The 18442-nt window shown below is 43.4% G+C and overlaps 1 protein-coding gene across 5 annotated transcripts in view; it reads right to left on the bottom strand.

Annotated features, from left to right (window-relative positions):
• Positions 1–18442, bottom strand: part of EGFLAM (EGF like, fibronectin type III and laminin G domains) — a 234149-nt gene that overhangs the window by 184943 nt on the left and 30764 nt on the right. For 3 of the 5 annotated variants that reach the window (XR_012413618.1, XM_005556757.5, XM_073993328.1), the window contains exon 1: positions 14568–14861. The exons of 1 other annotated variant lie outside the window; for it this stretch is intronic. Coding sequence is in view for 1 of the 4 variants with exons in the window: in XM_005556757.5 (XP_005556814.3) it covers positions 14568–14664 (97 nt within the window). In the remaining 3 variants the exon portion in view is untranslated. Of the gene's footprint in view, positions 1–14567; positions 14862–15528; positions 15856–18442 lie in introns of those variants that run through there. One more of the 5 variants, XM_065546178.2, reaches the window with a different exon arrangement.

The following is an 18442-nucleotide window of genomic DNA, read 5'->3' as shown; positions in this document are numbered from 1 at the left end:
ATTCCAGTGTTCACAGTCTAGCTTTGTCTAAGAATGTCCTTCAATAGTAAGCCTATCTAGAGATTTTGGGCAGGTTGTCAGGGTGTTGTCCCCAAGACTCTGACTACTGCACACATTGCAGTGCAAGGGGGCCCTCTAAGCCCAAGTCTGTCACAGCTAGCACAGTGCCAAGCTGAAGTCCCATGGCTGCTAAAGCTGTCACAGCACGGGGCTAGAATCTCATGGCTGCTGAGACTGCTGCAGTGCTGAGGTGTAACCCAAAGCCCATGGTCACTGAAGCTAGTACAGCACTGGGGCATGCCCAAAACTCGCAGCTTCTGAGGCCTTCCTGACACTAGGGATTATTTGGAGTCCAAAGCCTCTGTAGTTAGCCAGCAGTGATGCAGACCAGAACCTGAGTCCATCTTGCAGGGGCTATGTGTTCCCATCTGGTGTTGGGATAGGTCTAGGGGCCATGTCTGTGGGTATCAGCCTGACATCAGGCTGCATAGGACTTTCCAGTGCTGGATTTTACTGTGGTGGGCCCAGTATTAGAGTGCAAAGCAAAGTCCTATGCTTATTTCTCTTTCTTTCTCTCAAGTGTATGGTATGTCTCTCCATGCTGTGCTGCCTATTGCTGGGGAAGCGGTGACATAGGTAATGTATAACTGTCCTTCCTACCTTTTTCAATGTGTCTTTTCTTATTGTTATGCTATAACTAGGTACAGTGATCTCCAACCTGGTTTCTCTAGCTCTTGGGAAGCATTTTCATGCGTGGATAGTTATTCAAATAGATGTTTATGCAGGGGAATGATTGCTGGAGAGTCCTATTCCACCATCTTACACCATCCTCCTCTTCTAAATCTTATTTTTTAAATGTATTTCAAAGTAAATTTCAGATGTTGGTACACCTATCACTAATACTTCACCAATTCAAAACAATTTACTTAGTTTATTTTTAACTGCTATTGTAATGCAGGTTACTTTTAGGTTATACACGACACAGACACACACACATACACACACACCCCCGTCTCAAAATGTCAACTGATGAATGTTTCAGTCAATTGGTTGCTTTCAATAGGACTTACCAGGAGCATTCATTTTTATCAGGCATGTTGGTTCTTAAAAAACAAAGAATGAAAAATCCTTTGCAAATACTCTAGCTTTTGGCTGCTTTGCTTTCAAAGGAATACGGAATTGATCTTCATAAAGCAAGCCAGGGTCAGTACAATAAAATTGAAGAAGAATGTTGAAGAACTGGAGTACTGTTTTACTTATGACTTCACAGTCAGATCTCATTATGGTAGATTGTACTAGCTTTATCCCTTCTCCTGCAACTTGGCCTTTTCAATCATACCTCCCATGCCGTTCCCACACAAGCCTCTCTTTCCTTTGGTTTTAAAGACAAATGGGGGAAGGAGAATTGTTGAACATTGGACTATTTTAATCCCTCCCCACCTACTACTTTTCAATGTATGAGTAAACGGTATTGCCTTTGCTTCTTAGCCTCCAAAGACATGATAAAGCAAGTCTGAGGTAGCCCCATGCATTACTTCAGGCTCTACCTGTTCTCTAGGTATTGAAGATGAGATATTTCACAGCACAGACTCAATCAGAGTCTCCTTAAAACCCCACTATTCCAATAGCTTTTGGCAGCATGTAGGTGGGATTTAAATTATATATTGCTTCAGAGTGACTCTCTGGGGCATTCACTTCTCTGAATCATACTGAAATGTGGGTTTTCAAATGTCTGCATATGTTGTGCAAAAATGTTGGCACATGGAAGTGACATTTTTTCTGTATGCAATGAATTCAGAAGCTGGGAGTAGTATCAAATTAATCACACAATGTGAAAACGTATTTTCCCCAAATGAAGCCATTGTTTTCCATTCCATAACTGTCTGTGAAGGGCCAACCATATGTAAGATAATCCATTAGGCAATGAAGAGGATACAAAAGTAGAGAAACCATGGTGCTTTTCTTGACCAAGTTACATATCTAACAGAAGACATGAGTCAGGTATACAGATAATATAATATAAAGTAGAAAGGGAGAAGAGAGGAATGGCTTCTGGCTGGAAGAGTACACAAAGACTTCATAGAACTGGAGGTAACTGGGACATGCTTTGAAGCTTGTGTTTCCTTGGGTAGAGACAAGAGAAGGATATTCCAAGGGGTCAGATCAACATGTGGACAACATTTGGCATTGGGAAAGTGAAGAGGAGGTCTTTGGAATAGCAAATAATCTATCCTGGTTGGAATACAGGCATGTGCTCAGTGAAAAGACAGGAAAGTGAGTTGGGGCTATATTGTGACAGATTTCAGAGGCCCAGCTTTAGAGTTTGGAAAGCAGTAGTAAGCCAGAAAAGAATATTAAATTCAACAGTGATAGGATTGGAACTTCATTTTGGGAATATTATCCTGGTAGAGTATGGTTGAAGCAAAATGAAGATGGAGAACACATCATAGAAATAGCATCTTTTACATTTATTCTCTTAATATCACAGTAAAAAAGTAGCTAAAGAAATTTTGATATTCTAACTGCAAATAATGTCTTTCAGGGTAGGGAGCCATGCAGCTGATGCCTGAAAAATCTATTACTACTACCGTGGCCTGATCCTTTCTTCTTGATTTTGTACAAAGTCCAAAACAATTGTTGGGTGTTTTTATTAAACTCAAAGTTGACTCCAACTCTTTCATCAATATCAGAACTTTATGACTAATATAAACACCAAAAGTCTTCATTTGAGGAAATAAACTCTAATAATTCATGATATAAAATTAAGGAAATGAAATTCTTTTCATTTCCACTTTCGTGGATGCCTAAGCTCAATTATACATTTATGTCAATGTTGTCAATATTAGGGCTTACAATAAATATAGAAAAGTTAACTACCACTATATAAACTCTATAAACCGCAATGAATCTAGTTAATATGCACTAACATTGGAGTGCCCATTATGTACCAAATGTTTAGGTACTTTTGTAGGTATATCTTCTGTCATCATCAAAGTTTCTCATTTATTTATCACACAAAACCTTCGTAGTACGTATTATGGACCTTAAATTTCAGATGAAATATATAAGGCATAAAGAAACTATTCTATCTGGAATCAGACAGCAATACATTTTAAAGCTAGAATTCAAACCCAGGTCTGTCTGACTGGAGTCTTACTACAGTTCCTCCAAGGTGAAGGGATGCGTATTATGGGTATAGGTTGTGGCTAAGCTTGTCAATTACTTAAAAACGACTATCAAATGAATGCTTGTGGGTTTTTTTTTTCCAAACTAATGGTTTATCTAACTACACCAATTAGGAATTCCCAGAACATCAAAGAGATGTTTGAGAAACTAACAGAAGCCTTGAGACTGGAATGATAAACCTTGAAATATGACACATTGAAGGTCTAACAAATATCATTTGCTAGTAAGGAGGATGGCTAAATTGTGGAGGGATGGAAAGCTTCAGAGCCAGGCTGTGTCATCTGGGTGGTCCTTGAGATCCCAAGAGGGTTTTCCATAGAAGACATCTGAAAAGATTTTGGGGATATCCTCCAGCTGCTACAGCTGCTTCTCAGTTGCAAACAGACCTGCAGTCATCCAGCGTTTTGTAAAATAAGCCACTTTCCCCACATACCAACCAGTGAGGAGCATGACTGAAAGCTGTCCCAGGTCACTCTACAGAGTGTCCCATGACACACATGGAGTCTTTCCACGTGAAGCCTGGATGAGGAGCGTGTCTTCTTGATGAGGTCCCTCCTGGCTGCAGAGCTAGACTCAAGCACATAGCAATAATCGCACTCTTATCCATTAGCTGCAGAAACACCTCTGGGTTGATGGGAAGCAACAAGGGCTAGAGGCTGGATGACCTAGGTTCATGTCCTGGCTATTCTTGTTTCCTTTTTGTTAAGTCATCTGCCCTGACTTCCTGGTAGGGCAAGGATTGCAAAGATCAAATGAGATCATTTTTAGAAGTGCTTTGAAAAGTGCACAGTGGTTCAACCAACTGTATCAATTTGTTTTTGTTGAGATCAGCCCACACCATCTTCATCTTCATCAAAGAAGGCTGTGGTGTCTAAAAAAAAGATTTTTTTATAATTTAAGAAGCAACTCTCACTGAATATTCTACCATGTCTAGTCAGTCCTTTTTGTTATGGTACACAAACAGAAGGAGTTTCTAGTAAACTAGGAGTGGGAGGGACTAGAGTTCTAGTTGATATGCCTTAGAAACTCACTCTATTTAATCCACTGGGTAGTGACTTTTTGGCTGTTTTTTTTGTTGTTGCTGTTGAGACAGGGTCTTGCTCCCATCGCCCAGGCTGGAGTGCAGCGACAGGATCATGTATCACTGCAGCCTCGACTTCCTGAGCTCAGGTGATCCTCCCACCTCAGCCTTCTGAGTAGCTGGGACTACAAGTGTGCACATCACCACGACTGGCTAATTTTTTGTATTTTAGTAGAGACGGGGTTTCGCCATGTGGCCCAGGCTGGTCTCAAACTCCTAGGCTCAAGCAATCCACCCACCACTTCAGCCTCCCAAAGTGCTAGGATTACAGGCATGAGACACTGAACCTGGCCAACTTTTTTTTAAAAGGGATTAATTTTACCTTTGTAAAATGTGGGAAACATATAGTAACATATAGCACATATGCACTTACCCATATACATATTTTTGAACCTTACTGCAAACTGGCCTAAATCAATTTGACTGCTTGGTTTTTAGATTCCTTTTTAAAATTGTGGTGGCCTCCAGCAAGTAAAAATAGATGGTAACTATTTGCTTTTGAACCAGGTTGTACACTACAATGAAAGCAAATTCCAAGTCAAATTCTGCCACATATACAAATATCCATGGGCAAGAAGCCACAAAAATTATCATACAACCTGCTGCTGTAAATTTGGTGATGTCTCCTCTTTGTCCTTTCAGGAACTCCAAAGCACTGCATCAGAGACAATCTACCACATCTGGTTCTTTTTCTTCCTGTGCACATTACTGAACCACATTTCCCAGAAACCTTACAGTTGGGTTGGGGCAACATGACCATATTCTGATTTGGCACAGAAAATCTCTAACAAGACTTCTTTTTCTTTACCTCCCACCCTGGAGGTCCATTTTAAAGATGGTGGTGTTAAAGATGGTGGTATTAAAAACAGAATGACTCGAGTCTTCAAGTCACCCTTTCGAGGAAGACAGTTGAGGCGGGCTGCCTAGAAAGAAACATCCACTTTGGACTATAGACTAAGTCCAAAAAATAAATTTTTTGTCAAGCCACCAAGATTTGGATTTGTTACAATAGGTAATGCTAGTTACCCTAATTAATACAAGCACCTGCTTGAATCTGCTAAGAGAGATACATCAATATTCTCATGGCAAAATCAGCGAACCATCTTGCTGGGTGGGGCCAGGCAAACGACTACAATTGTGTAAGGGAAATGCAGAAATGAATGGAACTCTAGCTGTATTCAGCCGCTCCAAAGTAGCTTGATTTCTGGAGTTGTTGGATTCTTACTCTTTGTCCACGTAAAAATAGAGGGACATGAATAATCTTTCTAGTTAATCACATATTTCACCAATAAAAACATTGCATCTAACATAATCTATGCCAATTAACAAACCCTCTAGTGTGACTATCTGATAACATCATTCTAAGTATTTTTGCTGCCACTTTGAACGTCATAATAAAGTTCTTCAAATAATTACTAACCAGTCTGAATTCCTGCCTAAGACAGAGGTGAAGTTCCAAATATTTAACCACCGGCATGGCACAATCACCAAGAGATGAAAATAGATGTAAATTCTTATGCCAGAGTGGTACCTTCTAGCCTGGATTACTTCAAGTGTTAACTAAGACCCCCTAGGGTAGAGATTAAAGTAATTCATACAGTCACTGTTTATATTGAAGTATTTTAAAAATAAATCACAGACAATATAACAGGTGCCTAATTCACAGCCATCACCCATTTTATTTATTTCTCTGCTCACTCCAAGAAGTACAAGCAAAGGATCATGGGATCTATTCCTAACGGAAAGATTAGATCAATAAAATTAGCCATCTGTCCATGGAAGTCTTTAAACTCAGGTTGTATTTAAGTATCATGTTTCCAAGTGCCCAGATGTTACAGAAAAGTGCCTGCTGATACAACTCCTTTTGCACAATGTAAGCCACTAAATGGCTAATATAAACTTATTGCACCAAGAAAAATAAATAGCATTAACATTGCATTAAATCTGATTGGGGATTTTGGTTGCCCTGTCAGCAAACACAAGTGTTAAAATTTAAATTGCTCAGGACTTGCAGAGTCAGACAAGAAAGAATTGTCAAGTGTCTTTAGGGGAATAGAGAAGGGGGATACTGGAAATGAGATCAAAGCACTGGGATGCATATCCTTGCTCGGTCTGGTTGGTGAAAGTAATAATAATTACTATGACTATTGTTAGATCATCTTCTGTCCTTAGGTAGCACTTCAGCTCTTTCAAAGCACTAGTCTGCTTTGGATAAGTGGGGTCTTTTGCCAGCTAAGGAAACATCAATAGGAAATGGACTAAGTGAGCCCGGTCTATCTTTCCATGTCCCTAGTAGTGATTCCTGAATTACTCCAACCAACTTATCAGTGAGCAAAACCTGGACCATTTCTTAGCTCTCTGGCTTTACGGAGACTTTCACTGACTCCCAGCAACATATCAGTTTGGATAATTCTGTTTTAGGAACAGTTGCTGCCCTACCACATCCTGCAAAACCTCCCCCAAGACAATTACCAGGCAAAAATCATCCTCATTTTCCAAACCAAAAATCAAGGCATGTGGTTGACCAGAGAGTCTTTCTAATTTGTTAATTCATTTGTCTGAAAAATGTTACAATTCAATACAAATTACATCACATGTAACCATACCTTAATACATATGGAAAAGAATAAAAAGTACATAAAATCACAAATGTCTGTGTTTATTACTTCTGATGCCTGGAAATTAGAAATTCTTCTAGGTTTTTCTTCTTTGTCCAGATTAAACAATCCCAATTTCTCAAATATTGCCTTCAAATGTCAGTCTTCTAATCCTTTTTAATGCCCTGGTACATTACCATATTGGATCTTCCCTGGAACACTATATGGTAGGGTCTTTCTTTATCCTGTTTTTACAGATGAGTAAACTGAGGATTATGGAGCATATATAACTGACCCACTGTCACCATGTAGCTGTAAAGTGTCAGAACTTGAACCCAAATGTGGGTAACATCAAAATATGTGCTCTCACGCAAGCCTTCATGCTCCACCAAGAGAAACTAGCCTTGAAGGCTGAAAGAACAAGCTTGGGATTGGGGGTGAGGGAAGGTAAGGGGGGAAAACGTTGGTTATATAGAGAACAGCGTGGCTTTTTTATTAACGCCATTGCAAGGTTTCCCTCTTTGACCAGTCAGCTTAGAGTCTAAGGGCAGGGTTGTTCTGGTTAAACAGAGATGCCCAGAGCAACGTGTTGTCGTCGTCAGGAGTTACAGCTGGGCGTGGTGGTAGGAAGTGGAGACGATCAGCATAACACAGAATACCTGGTTCGAGGTACCAGGGAGAAGTAGGCAGTAGGGGAGTCCAAACTCTCTTTTGGCATGTCTCAAAGTGTGCATCAAGTCATCTGAGGTTCTTGTTTAAAAAGGCGGGTGCCTGGCATTGCACTCTAAAAACTCACATCCACTTAGTGCAGGAATTACTGCTGAGGGCGGAGACCCGCGCAGAGCCAGCTCTGGAACGTGCGCCCTCTGCTGGCAGAAATTTTGTTTGACTCACCTAAGCCACTCAACATGAGAACCCATGAGGGGTTCTGCAAGGAAGCAAAAGTACCCCCGCTCATTTCAGGAGGCTGAAGTTACACCCTGGGGTCCTTCCTTGAAGGGGAGGTCCACAATCAAAGATGGTTTTGGGGAATTTCCTCTAAAAGCTGCCATATCTCCTCACCTTTTCCCTTTTACGATACCTGAAATAGCAGGTGCATCTCTAAGATGTGCAGCTTGACATGTAAAAACAAAGGCAAGGCACACGGGCCTTGAGCGACTCAAAAGATTTTCTGCTGCAATCAAGACATCACATCATTCAGTCAGCTGGGAAACACTACAGTCCCGTTTGCCAGGGTGTGAGGCATGAGAACACGAGGTAGCCACAGGATAGCCCTGGGCAAGCTGGGGTCCCACCTCAGCCTCAGATGCTGAGTCCCAGTCTTCCAGAAATCTAGCCAAAATTACTAGACCACTTTTGGGCTGTAGTAAGCCATGAACAGATGGACAACTATTCCCCAAAGAATGCTAAGGTTATTAAAGCCCTCGGCTCTGGGTAAGAAAAACAAAAAGCACCAATCAGCTCCTTTCTGGCCAAGCCACTCTTCCCTGAGAAGGAATTCAGAAAAACAAGTCTTGCCTCACATTAAACTACACTTACTCCTGACCTTGACTTCTCTGTCCCTTTACCTCACAGAGAATTAATGGAAAGAAAGAGTGAGACAAACAATGAGAGATGGAGTCAGAGAGAGAGGTGCTTCCTAATGAAGATTAAACACGATGTTGAAACCAATAGGAGGGGAGGCAGGCTGATGGAGTGAAGAATCAGAGGAAAACATGTCTGTCTGCCTGAATTACTTGGGGCGCTAGGAGTTGGGTGTTGGGGATGCGTGTGCTACGTCTCTAGCCCCTAGCTTCTAGTGCCCCATAGGTTTTGTGAGCTAGAGATTTCCCGGAGAAATGAGACAGCCTGAATCAGCACTGCGATATGGAGTACAGTGGACTGGAAAGCGGACAGGAAGGAACACACGGATGAGAGAATCTCCCCCAAAAGCCACGCTTTGGGTAGAGGGTTTGGATAAAAGCTATAAGCGAGGAAGTAACCAGTCTCTTGTGAATTCCAGGTAGATCAAGGTGGCATTGGGGAAGTAGACCAGGGTGACCCCTGATCCCTGGCCACCGCCCATTAGCCATTCAGCCTCACACTAGCAGCAGCAGAATGCCACTAGAGGTGCATGTATCTCTACCAGCAACCAACAAGGTGTATTGCCCACAAGCTAACTCTTCTCTTCCAGCCTTTTCTTTTTGCTTCCTGACTTTCCTTACATCTTTATTCTAGTTTGATTATACCACTAGAGAAATGTTGAGAAAGTGGAAAGAAAAAGATGAGAGAGCTGCATCTTGCTAAGGATGACTGTGGACGCCCAGATCCTCCAGGGAAAACCTTGAACTCTGAACACTGATTTGACCTTCTCCCACTGACCCTGGGACCTCAGGCAAACTGGACAGGCAGGAGAAAAGGCAGGACCCGTGCAGTTCTCCAGCTCCTCTAGTGCCAGAGAGTTAATAAATGTCAGGAGACTTGTCTAAATAAACAAAGAGCAACCCCAGGCTCTAGGCCTGGGAGCACCAGTCTTTAACCCCAGGAACCCTTCCCAGACATGCCACGGCAGTCAGCCCTAAGTCTGACTTCACTGACAGAAGCTTGTAGAGAGACAAAGATCTATACCCTATCTACTGCATAGAAATGAGGATGGCTTCATGGCGCCAGCCACTGTGGCCTGAGAGCTACAGCAAGGCTTCCAAGCTGGAGACGGCTTTGCCTCTGACGCACCACCTCCCACCACCAAGCATAAGAGTGCTTAGAAAATAAAGCCAAGATAGCCATACAAAAGCAAATAAACCTCGACTTATATCTCACACCTCATACAAAATTAACTCAAAATGAATTATAGACCTAAATGTAAAACCTAAAAAACTTCTGCAATAAAACATAGGGAAACATCTTTGCAGCCACGGGTTAAGCTTTCAAAAAAACAGCGTGAGCGATTTAAAAAACTGATAAATTAGACCTTATCAAAATGTAAATCTTCTGCATTTTGAAAGACACCATTAAGAAAATAAAAAAGACAAGCCACATACTAGAAGCTGAGATTCACAAAACACAGATCTTATAAAGTACTTGCATCCAGAATATACGAAAAACACTTAAAACTCAATCATAAGAAAATAAACATCCCAATTTTTTTTTCTTTCTTTTTTTTGAGACAGTCTTCCTTTGTCACCCAGGCTGAAGTGCAGTGGTGCAATCTTGGCGCACGGTAACCTCCGTCTCCAAGGGTAAAGTGATTCTTGTGCCTCAGCCTCCCAAGTAGCTGGGACTACAGGCATGCACCACCAAGCCCGGCTAATTTTTGTATTTTTTGTAGAGCTGGAGTTTCGCCATGTTGGCCAGGCTGGTCTCGAACTCCTGGCTTCAAGTGATCCTCCCACCTTGGCCTTCCAAAGTGCTGGGATTACAGGCATGGGCCACCAAGCCTGGCAAACATCCCAATTTTTAAAAATCAGCCAAAGATTTAAACAAAGATTTCACCAAAGAAAAGATGGCAGATAAATAATTTTTTTAAATGTTCAATATAATTAGTCATTAGAGAAATGCAAATTAAAACTGTGATGACATACTATTACATGCTTTTTATAATAGAATCGCTAAAACAAAACGGAAAAAACAACTCTACCAAGTGTTGTAGAGGATTAGGAGCAGCTAGAACATTCATACATTGTATGAATGTAAGATGGTACAGCCACTTTGGAAAACAGTTTGGTGATTTCTTATCCAGTTCAACATACACCTGCCATGTGACGCAGTGATCCCACTCCTGTTTACCAAGAGAAATGGAAACATATATCTTCCAAAGACTTATATGTGCACGTGTCTAGGAACTATATTCATAATAGCCTAAAACTGAAGACAACTTAAAAGTCCACTAACTAGCAAATGGTTAAACAAACTGGAATTTCAACGCACAACTACTCAACAATAAGAAAGGAACAAACTTCCAATATATGCAAAAACATGGATGCATCTTCCGGATGCAAAATATGACATTCTGGAAGAGGCAAAACTGCAGGGATAGAAGTTAGATCAGTGGTTACCAGGGGCTGGGAGGGAGTCATTTTTCTACAAACGGACACAAGGGAATATGTAAGGATGATGGAAGTGTTCTGTATATTTCTATTCCGGTGGTGATTACATTTCTGTGTATGTTTGTTAGGGCTCATCAAACTGTAGACTTATGAAATTTATTGTATATAAATTATACCTCAATAAATCTGACTTTAAAATGATAATAAGGACAAGAGTTAGCATTATGCTTGCGGGAATGAAGTGACTTGTTGCATGCTGGTTCCCTCAGTTGTCTGGATTTCCCCCTCCCTTCTTCCTGCCCCACCACAGAAGAATGGCAGTCCTCCTGCACTTTCTGGTGAGACTCAGGTGATGGGACAAGCACTAGGCTAGAGACCACTCAGGAGGGTGGGAGGTCTAGGTACTAGTTCCAGTTCAGCTTCTGATGTTAACTGGGGCAAGTCACTGAGTCACCCTCAACCTCACTGCAAAATGAGGATTTTTCACTTCCTTCCAGGCCTATGATTCTAACTTGTAGTCTGAAAAGGAATGAAGGCTATCCAACACGTTGTGTTTCCACACCGTGAAGGTCTGGGGAAAGGACAGGGCCCTAAACCCTCCCATTCTTCGGTGACCCCTTTTTCTACCTTCAGGTTCTCTAGTGGGCCCTCTGGCCCTCACAAGCCTTAATCCTCAGGAGTTCAACAAGAGAAGCAAATGGTTCATCATCACACCATAAGGCCACACCCTGTGATTCGTATAAATGAGGCCAGTAGACAGTAGCTTCCAAAACTTTTTCAGTATCATAAGCGTTCTGTTGTGTTAGGAGGCATGGGCATATCCCATTTACAAGTGTTTAAGAGCAACACAGGATCCCCACACAAAACAGCAGCCTCCACCTAGCCTCCAGTGTCAGACCCACGGGAGCTCCACTCTTCAACCTCCAGGAAGACACCCTACAAGACATGTTACACACCTCTGCAAACACAGTGTTCTGGGACTCAGTTTCTGGTCCTGAAGATCAGAGCTGAAATTTCCATTCCACCGCTTACTAGTTGTGTGACCTTGAGTGAGATATTTAACCTCTCTAAACCACAATTTCTCCTTCAGAAAAAAAAGGGATAATAATAGTCCCCATCTCCCAGGGCTATTGGGTTGATTAAATAAATCACTATGCATCCAGTTCTTAGAACAGTGTAGCAAGCACTTAGTGTTCGTTATTATGATTTAATTTAACTTAATTTGAAAACTGTCATTTCTTGTAAGTCTTGGCAAATGCAGAGGTTTCTTTATTAATGTTCAGTGTCAAAAGATGAGCTATCTTGGGGTGAAGAGAAAGGTTGCTTGTGTTGAACCCAAACTAGACTCAAGACTTGAAGCTGCTACTCGGTTTTTTCGCACCAGAGGTAGGTGGGGATGGGGAATTTGCAGGTTGATTTTGAATCCAAGACTTCTCCAACAATGCTGTACTTATCAAAAGTAGACTTAGGAGTATGAGAAGACAGGGAGGGTCATCCAAATAAAACAGAAGCGCTCCAGTATGCCTGCACAGTGGCCACGATACCTTCAAAGTACTATATATGAACCAATTTCTGTTGAGGAAACAAGGTACAAAGAAACTCCCATATGGATACTAGCAGGATTTGCTGGTGTCTGGGGAAAATTATAAATCAGCTGGTTGCTGCTCACATCAGAGCCAAGCAGGGCACATTCAGTTTTTTAATCTGGACCAATTTTCCGGATCAAAAACTAATCTTTCCAAGGGATGTAAATGCAGGAGGGAAATTTCCCCTGAAGTTTATGAAGTAGCCGTCATTTTAATCTGAGAAGTTTTCCAACCTGAAAGCCAGTGTCTGGATAAAATTATAAAGTAATAAAAATAAAACTCTTCTAGGTTGAACCTAAACACTTCTATCTCAAATTTTATGTAATTAATACGCCAAAGTATTTAAGAGGTGGTGTTTCCACTATCAAAACCCTATCTATGCTTCAGATAAAACCAAAGAGGTCAGCATGGCATATACCTGATATGAATATCAGAATGAGACCCTGAATGAATCAGGTAGAAAATCTTTTTAGGAGAAGAACTACAAAAAATAAGAAAGAAAATATGGTGACCCATATGAGCAGTTTTATACTACAGGTTTTTATAAAATACTTCTTAAAAATTCCCATTAAATGGATTAAAATATATCCTTAAAAAAGCATTGCATACAATGTTCATGCTTTAAAACTATAGATATAACTACGCTTTGTTTAAAAATTGTGACAATTAATGGGTTATTTCATGTGAATAAATCTGCAAAATGCAATTGATCGTGATGTGGTTATCTTAAGGAGGAAAGTTAGAAAGAAGCCCTTCACTGAAATCCTTGAAGGTGTGTGTATGTGTGCATGCAGGAAGAGAAACAGTTTAATGTGATATTACCTTGGACTGAAGCTATTATCTCCAAAATGAATTGAAGAGCTCATCAGTGGAATGGCTCATAATTTAAATATGGTGTAGATTATGATAACGACCTTAGATTTCAAGGCAGGTAACAAGTGCTGGTAATAAGAGATACAGCGCAAAGACTGAGAGTGTTTCCAGAGCCGAAATGCAACAAGTCATATTTCCAGATAGAGAGTTCCAATGTGAAAATATTTAAGCATCCACATGGGATCCCACTAAGACGATTTTCTTTGCCCTCTGATAAATTTTCCTAGCTTTGTCTCTTTCTTACAGAAACGTTTGTGAAGACAAACTGCACTTTCTGTGAGGTTTTGCAGACTGCATTCAAATAAAAGTTACATTGTTTTCCATTGTTCATAAGATATAATTAATCCCATAAGACAACCTCCCTTACAAAGTAAGCTAAGACAAAACAGATTTTTCAGAATTCTAAATATGGTCCCAGCAGAAAATAATAAAAATCATTATTTGGGAAACAATGTTTAGAACTTCATTGTTTAGAATGTTCTACTTTGAATAATCTCACAACATAGGCCAAATCAAAGTAGACCAAAATAAACGAAGACTTTTTACCTATATGAAGCTAGAGGAAATACACGTTATGGTTTCAAGTTCTCCCCCAATCCTCAATCCCTTATAACAAGCTGCAACGCACATATCTTTGTTTAAATAGCAGAGCAAAGACAGGAGTTCAAAACACGGTAAAATTAACCCACTGGGTGCTTCCTTCTGAACAAACGGCCCCAGAGTGGGAGAGGATGCTAAGAGCAGAGTCCACATCCCCGCACAGTGCGTGGGCAGGACCGGAGATGGGCAGAGGGGGCTCCAGGCAGCCCTTAAGACACTTAACAGGAAATGGCTGAGCTCTGGACACTATGAATTCAGTAAGATGTTTGGAGACGCAGGAGGGGCCGGTTTGACTCCTCTGCACCGTTGCCATCCTCTGTAATTGAGACAGCACGATCGCTGTCCCAACTCTCAGCTCTCTGCGGTCAAACGCGGGGACCACCACCTCTACCGTGTCTGGAAAACTGATCATTCTTTTAACAAATAAATACCCTAGAGCCGCCCGGGGGCGGGGGAGGGCGAGGTTCGCGTCTTTTCTCAGCTCCTGGCAGAGCTGAAGCGAGTTAAGCCGACGCTGGTCGGGAAGAAGGAGGCGGTGCGCTGCCGGCTCTGTGTCCTCGCCCGGGAGCCCAGCAGGGGCGCTCCGGGCGTGGTGGCTCCGGGCGGAGCAGCGCATTACCTGGTTTTCGGATGGCCGCTCGGAGCGACACCGCGCCGGGTCCGAGGCTGGAAGCCAGGAGCAGGAGCCGGAGCAAGACGCCTAGGATTAAATCCATTTTGCCGCCGGCGCCTGCAAAGTTTCACCAAGTCCCGGGCGCACAGGGAAAGGGCGTCTCCGGGGGCGCGTTGCGGACGCAGCCCCCGCGGATCCCCGGGCCAGCGCGAGGAGGTGGGGGGTTTCGGGGTCTGGGCCCGGAACCACGGGGCAGTTCCAAGAGGCAGGACTGCAGCCGGGAGGTCGGCGTGCGGGAGTGAAGCCTGCTGCAAGCTGCAGGGCTTTTCGCGGGGGCGGGGGCGACGAAGGAGGCGGACGGGGAGGGAAGGGCTGGCCGCGGGAAGGAGGGAGGCTCGACCGGCCCGGGGATGAAATTACAATCGAGTGGAATTGAGAGGGGCAGGCCCTGAAACGTTCACTCCTCGCCCACCTCGGAAGCAGACAGACCGCCCCTCACCCTCTCTAGCGACCCCCAGCGTAGCCGTTCCTGGCTGGTGACCTAGATTGGGGGCCTGGGAGGGACCGACTTCAAGCACTGGAGACGCAAGGCAGGAGTTAGGCGACTGCGGGTCGAGGACCCTCCGCGGTCCTCACCCTGAAACCTTGGGACGCCCCCCACTCCACTCGGGCCCTCCTCCTGCCGCGCCCCTCTAGGTCGCCTCCACCCAGCCTGGCGACTTTTTCTAACACCTCAAAGGTTGCTATAGTTCGTCCAGAGCACTTGGAGGAGCGAGGGGTAGACGAGGGTCTGTGATTTGCAAGTGGGGTGGGGGGTGAGAGGAAGAGGGGCTGGGCCGGCCGGGTCTGAGGCGCTAAGAAGATAAATGGGATTTAAGGCGCGCAGATGGAGAGCTGAGGCCAGGCGGCTCAGACGCGGACGCCGGGTGGAGATTAAGGCCCAGAGCGGGGGAGTGGGAGCCCTTACCGGCAGACGAAGGCAACTTGAGACCCTCCTGGGGAGGAGATGAAACTCCAAGTTAAGCCTAGCTTCTCAGGGAGGGACGCGAGCTCGAGTCCTCCGGCGTACTGAGAAGAGCACCCGGCGGCGCCCAGATGGGGCTGGGGCTGGGGGCCAGAGCGGGGTCCTGGCCTCTGATCCCGGGATCGGGCTTTCTGGGTTGTCTCCCTGAGAGGAGAAAGACTCTTTCTCTTCCGCTGAATTTGCTGCCCCAGGACTCAGTGTACCTTTTGCCAGATTTTGCGGTAGTGCCCGGAGAGGGGAAACCTTGGGACCCACGTCCCGTTGCATACTGGCGTTCTGACCTCCAAACCAGCGAGAAGAGAAAACAGATACAATAAATAAACCAAGAGGGAATAAACTTAGAGGCAAACGCGGCCCTCTCCAGTTCCTGGGGAAAGATCAAAGGCCCTAGGAAGTGCCCCGCAGAGGAAATCTGCAGTCACCAGCGAGAGGACCGCGCCCGCCCCCGCCCCACCTTGCAGCGCTGCCAGGACTCGGTGAGCGTCCTGGTTCTTCACAGTTAGCCTATGTTTGGGAGCGCCTGAGGAAACAATGCTGACTGATATATTCTTCTCCCCTCCCCAGCCCCCCAAACACACACACAGGATTTCTACTCCTCTTTTAAGAATGAAATATCCCCTGGCTGGAGAGTTTGTAATGAGCTCAATCTTGTCAGTTAACAAAGCTGAGTATGTTCCCTTATGTGTTGGCATTTTCAAGTGTGCAACTGTCTGTTCCAAATAAATTCAAAGTCCCCTCCAACTTGAGTATTTGGAAGTCTTAGCTGTGACACCAGAGCTTGTCCTCTTACACAGAACTGGAGCAAAGTTCAGAAAGGACTATGCTCTTCACTTCCAAGGTGACCATAAAGCCGGTCGCTAAGCTAAGCAAAGTGACTGCCTCCGAAGCTGCTAGTCTCTAAGGTACCAAAATCATAGACCTTTTAGCATTACCAGGAGCCCTAAAGGTCATCTAGGCCCTGCCTCCACTCCACACAGGATCTGCTTTCAGCATTGGTGGTGGGTGGCGCCACCTCCCTTTGAACTCCACCTGTGTCAGAGAGCTCCTCCAGCCTCCAGCGCCAGCTGGGAAGTTGTTGGAGGCCTTTCTTTAGGCAAAAGTGTTTTCTTATCTCAGACTTAATGTGGCACCCAGAACCAAGCGAGTGTTGCAATGCAGATGCCTCCCATGCTGGCTTTCCTACTTAAAAATAATTCTCTGTGATGCAGAAACTGGAAGAAATAATAATCATTGATATTATGCCTACCATTTATTTAACGTCTTCTATGTACCAAACCCTCTTTGAAGTGCATTTTAATCCCAATAACAATCATACCAGGAAGATACTGTTATTACTATTCTCGCCTTTTTTTAATCCCAATAACAATCATACCAGGAAGATACTGTTATTACTATTCTCACCTTTTTACAGATAAGGAAGCTGAAGCAGGGAAAGATTAAGAAACTTGCCCAAGGTCATGCAGCTCCCATGCAGTGGGGTCTGGTTCCAGCCTTCAGGCTTTTAAGAGGACAATGTGGAAAGTAAACACAGCAGTGGACCGAGAGGATCAAGAGATGTGGGTATTTAATCCTAGGCTCTGCGTATAGTGTGCCTTGGTAAAAATGAATGGGCTGGATGAAACAATCAGTAAATTCTAGGTTTTGCTTTCTCTTTATTAGCTGATAAAACAGCACCATCTAATCTAAGCTACCTTTAATCCGAATGTGCCTTTTAAAAGACCTGTGCAAATTGTCCATTGCAAATTTCGCAAGCCTGGGCTTCAGCCTTCTTGCCGATGTCCTCCACATGTGCCCACACCACCTTGGCATCCCTGGCCCTGTGCCTCCCTTCCATTTTTTGCAGATGGCCATAGGTGACTTGGGAAACAGGCTTGGTTTCTTCAGAGGCCCCTCTTGTTTCTTCCTTGGGGGCATTACATTAGATTATATTGTTGTACTTTACCTCTGAGGGCCTGCACACACTCTGGATTATCAGGCTATTGAGATAAGACCTTATTTCACAAAATCCGCTTCAAATCTAGGGCACATGTTGCATCAAACTTACTCGCTTCCTTTGCAGTTCAAATCGCATCCTCCAAGATTCCCTCTCCTTCCAGTTTGATAACCAACTATGGCATTTGTAAATGTGACTAAAGACAAATAGAACACTTGCCTTTCACTCTCTTCCTGCTTTCTGAGAGGAGGGAAACTAAAGAGGGACCAAGAGGCTTTGAATGTTTCAAAAAAAAAAAAAGTGTTCAAATTCACTGGAGGTCTAAACTCAATTAATAAGGTCACCAGCAGAAGAGTGACCTGCCTACTTTGCTCATTATCATGGAAGAGGAATCTGACCTTTCCTGCATGGAATAGATTTGGAGGCTGGTAGAAGAAAGTAAAGGCAAACTTATCAATTATAGAATGTTTATTAAGACTCTAAGTGAAAGTGACAAAGAGGCAGCAGCCAAGAATCATTTTTTGATTTATTTTTCTAAATTGGTTATAGGTACATGTAAAATTTGAAATGTGGATCAGGCAGAGTGTATAGTGAAAAGTAAGTTTCCTTTTCTTCCTTCTACCATCACCAGTTTCTTGGATATCCTTCTAGAGATGGTCTATGAATGGACAAGCTAATTATATACACATGTATTTAACACAACCAAGAGCATCTTCTACACACTTCTTAACCGGATGATCCTTCCAAATCAGCAGATACAGATCTGCCTCCTTACTAACTGCTGAATATTCTACTGTGTGATGTGTAATTTATTTGTTCTTCTTCTGTTGTTTCCAATTATTATAAACAGCATGGCATGAATGACGCTGAATGTGTAATAGGTTGCACACGTTATAATAGACTGTATCGTTCATTTCTAGACTA

The sequence above is a fragment of the Macaca fascicularis genome, chromosome 6 (assembly GCF_037993035.2).
Source record: "Macaca fascicularis isolate 582-1 chromosome 6, T2T-MFA8v1.1".
NCBI lineage: Eukaryota > Metazoa > Chordata > Mammalia > Primates > Cercopithecidae > Macaca > Macaca fascicularis.
This window is presented reverse-complemented; position numbering and strand designations above follow the sequence as displayed.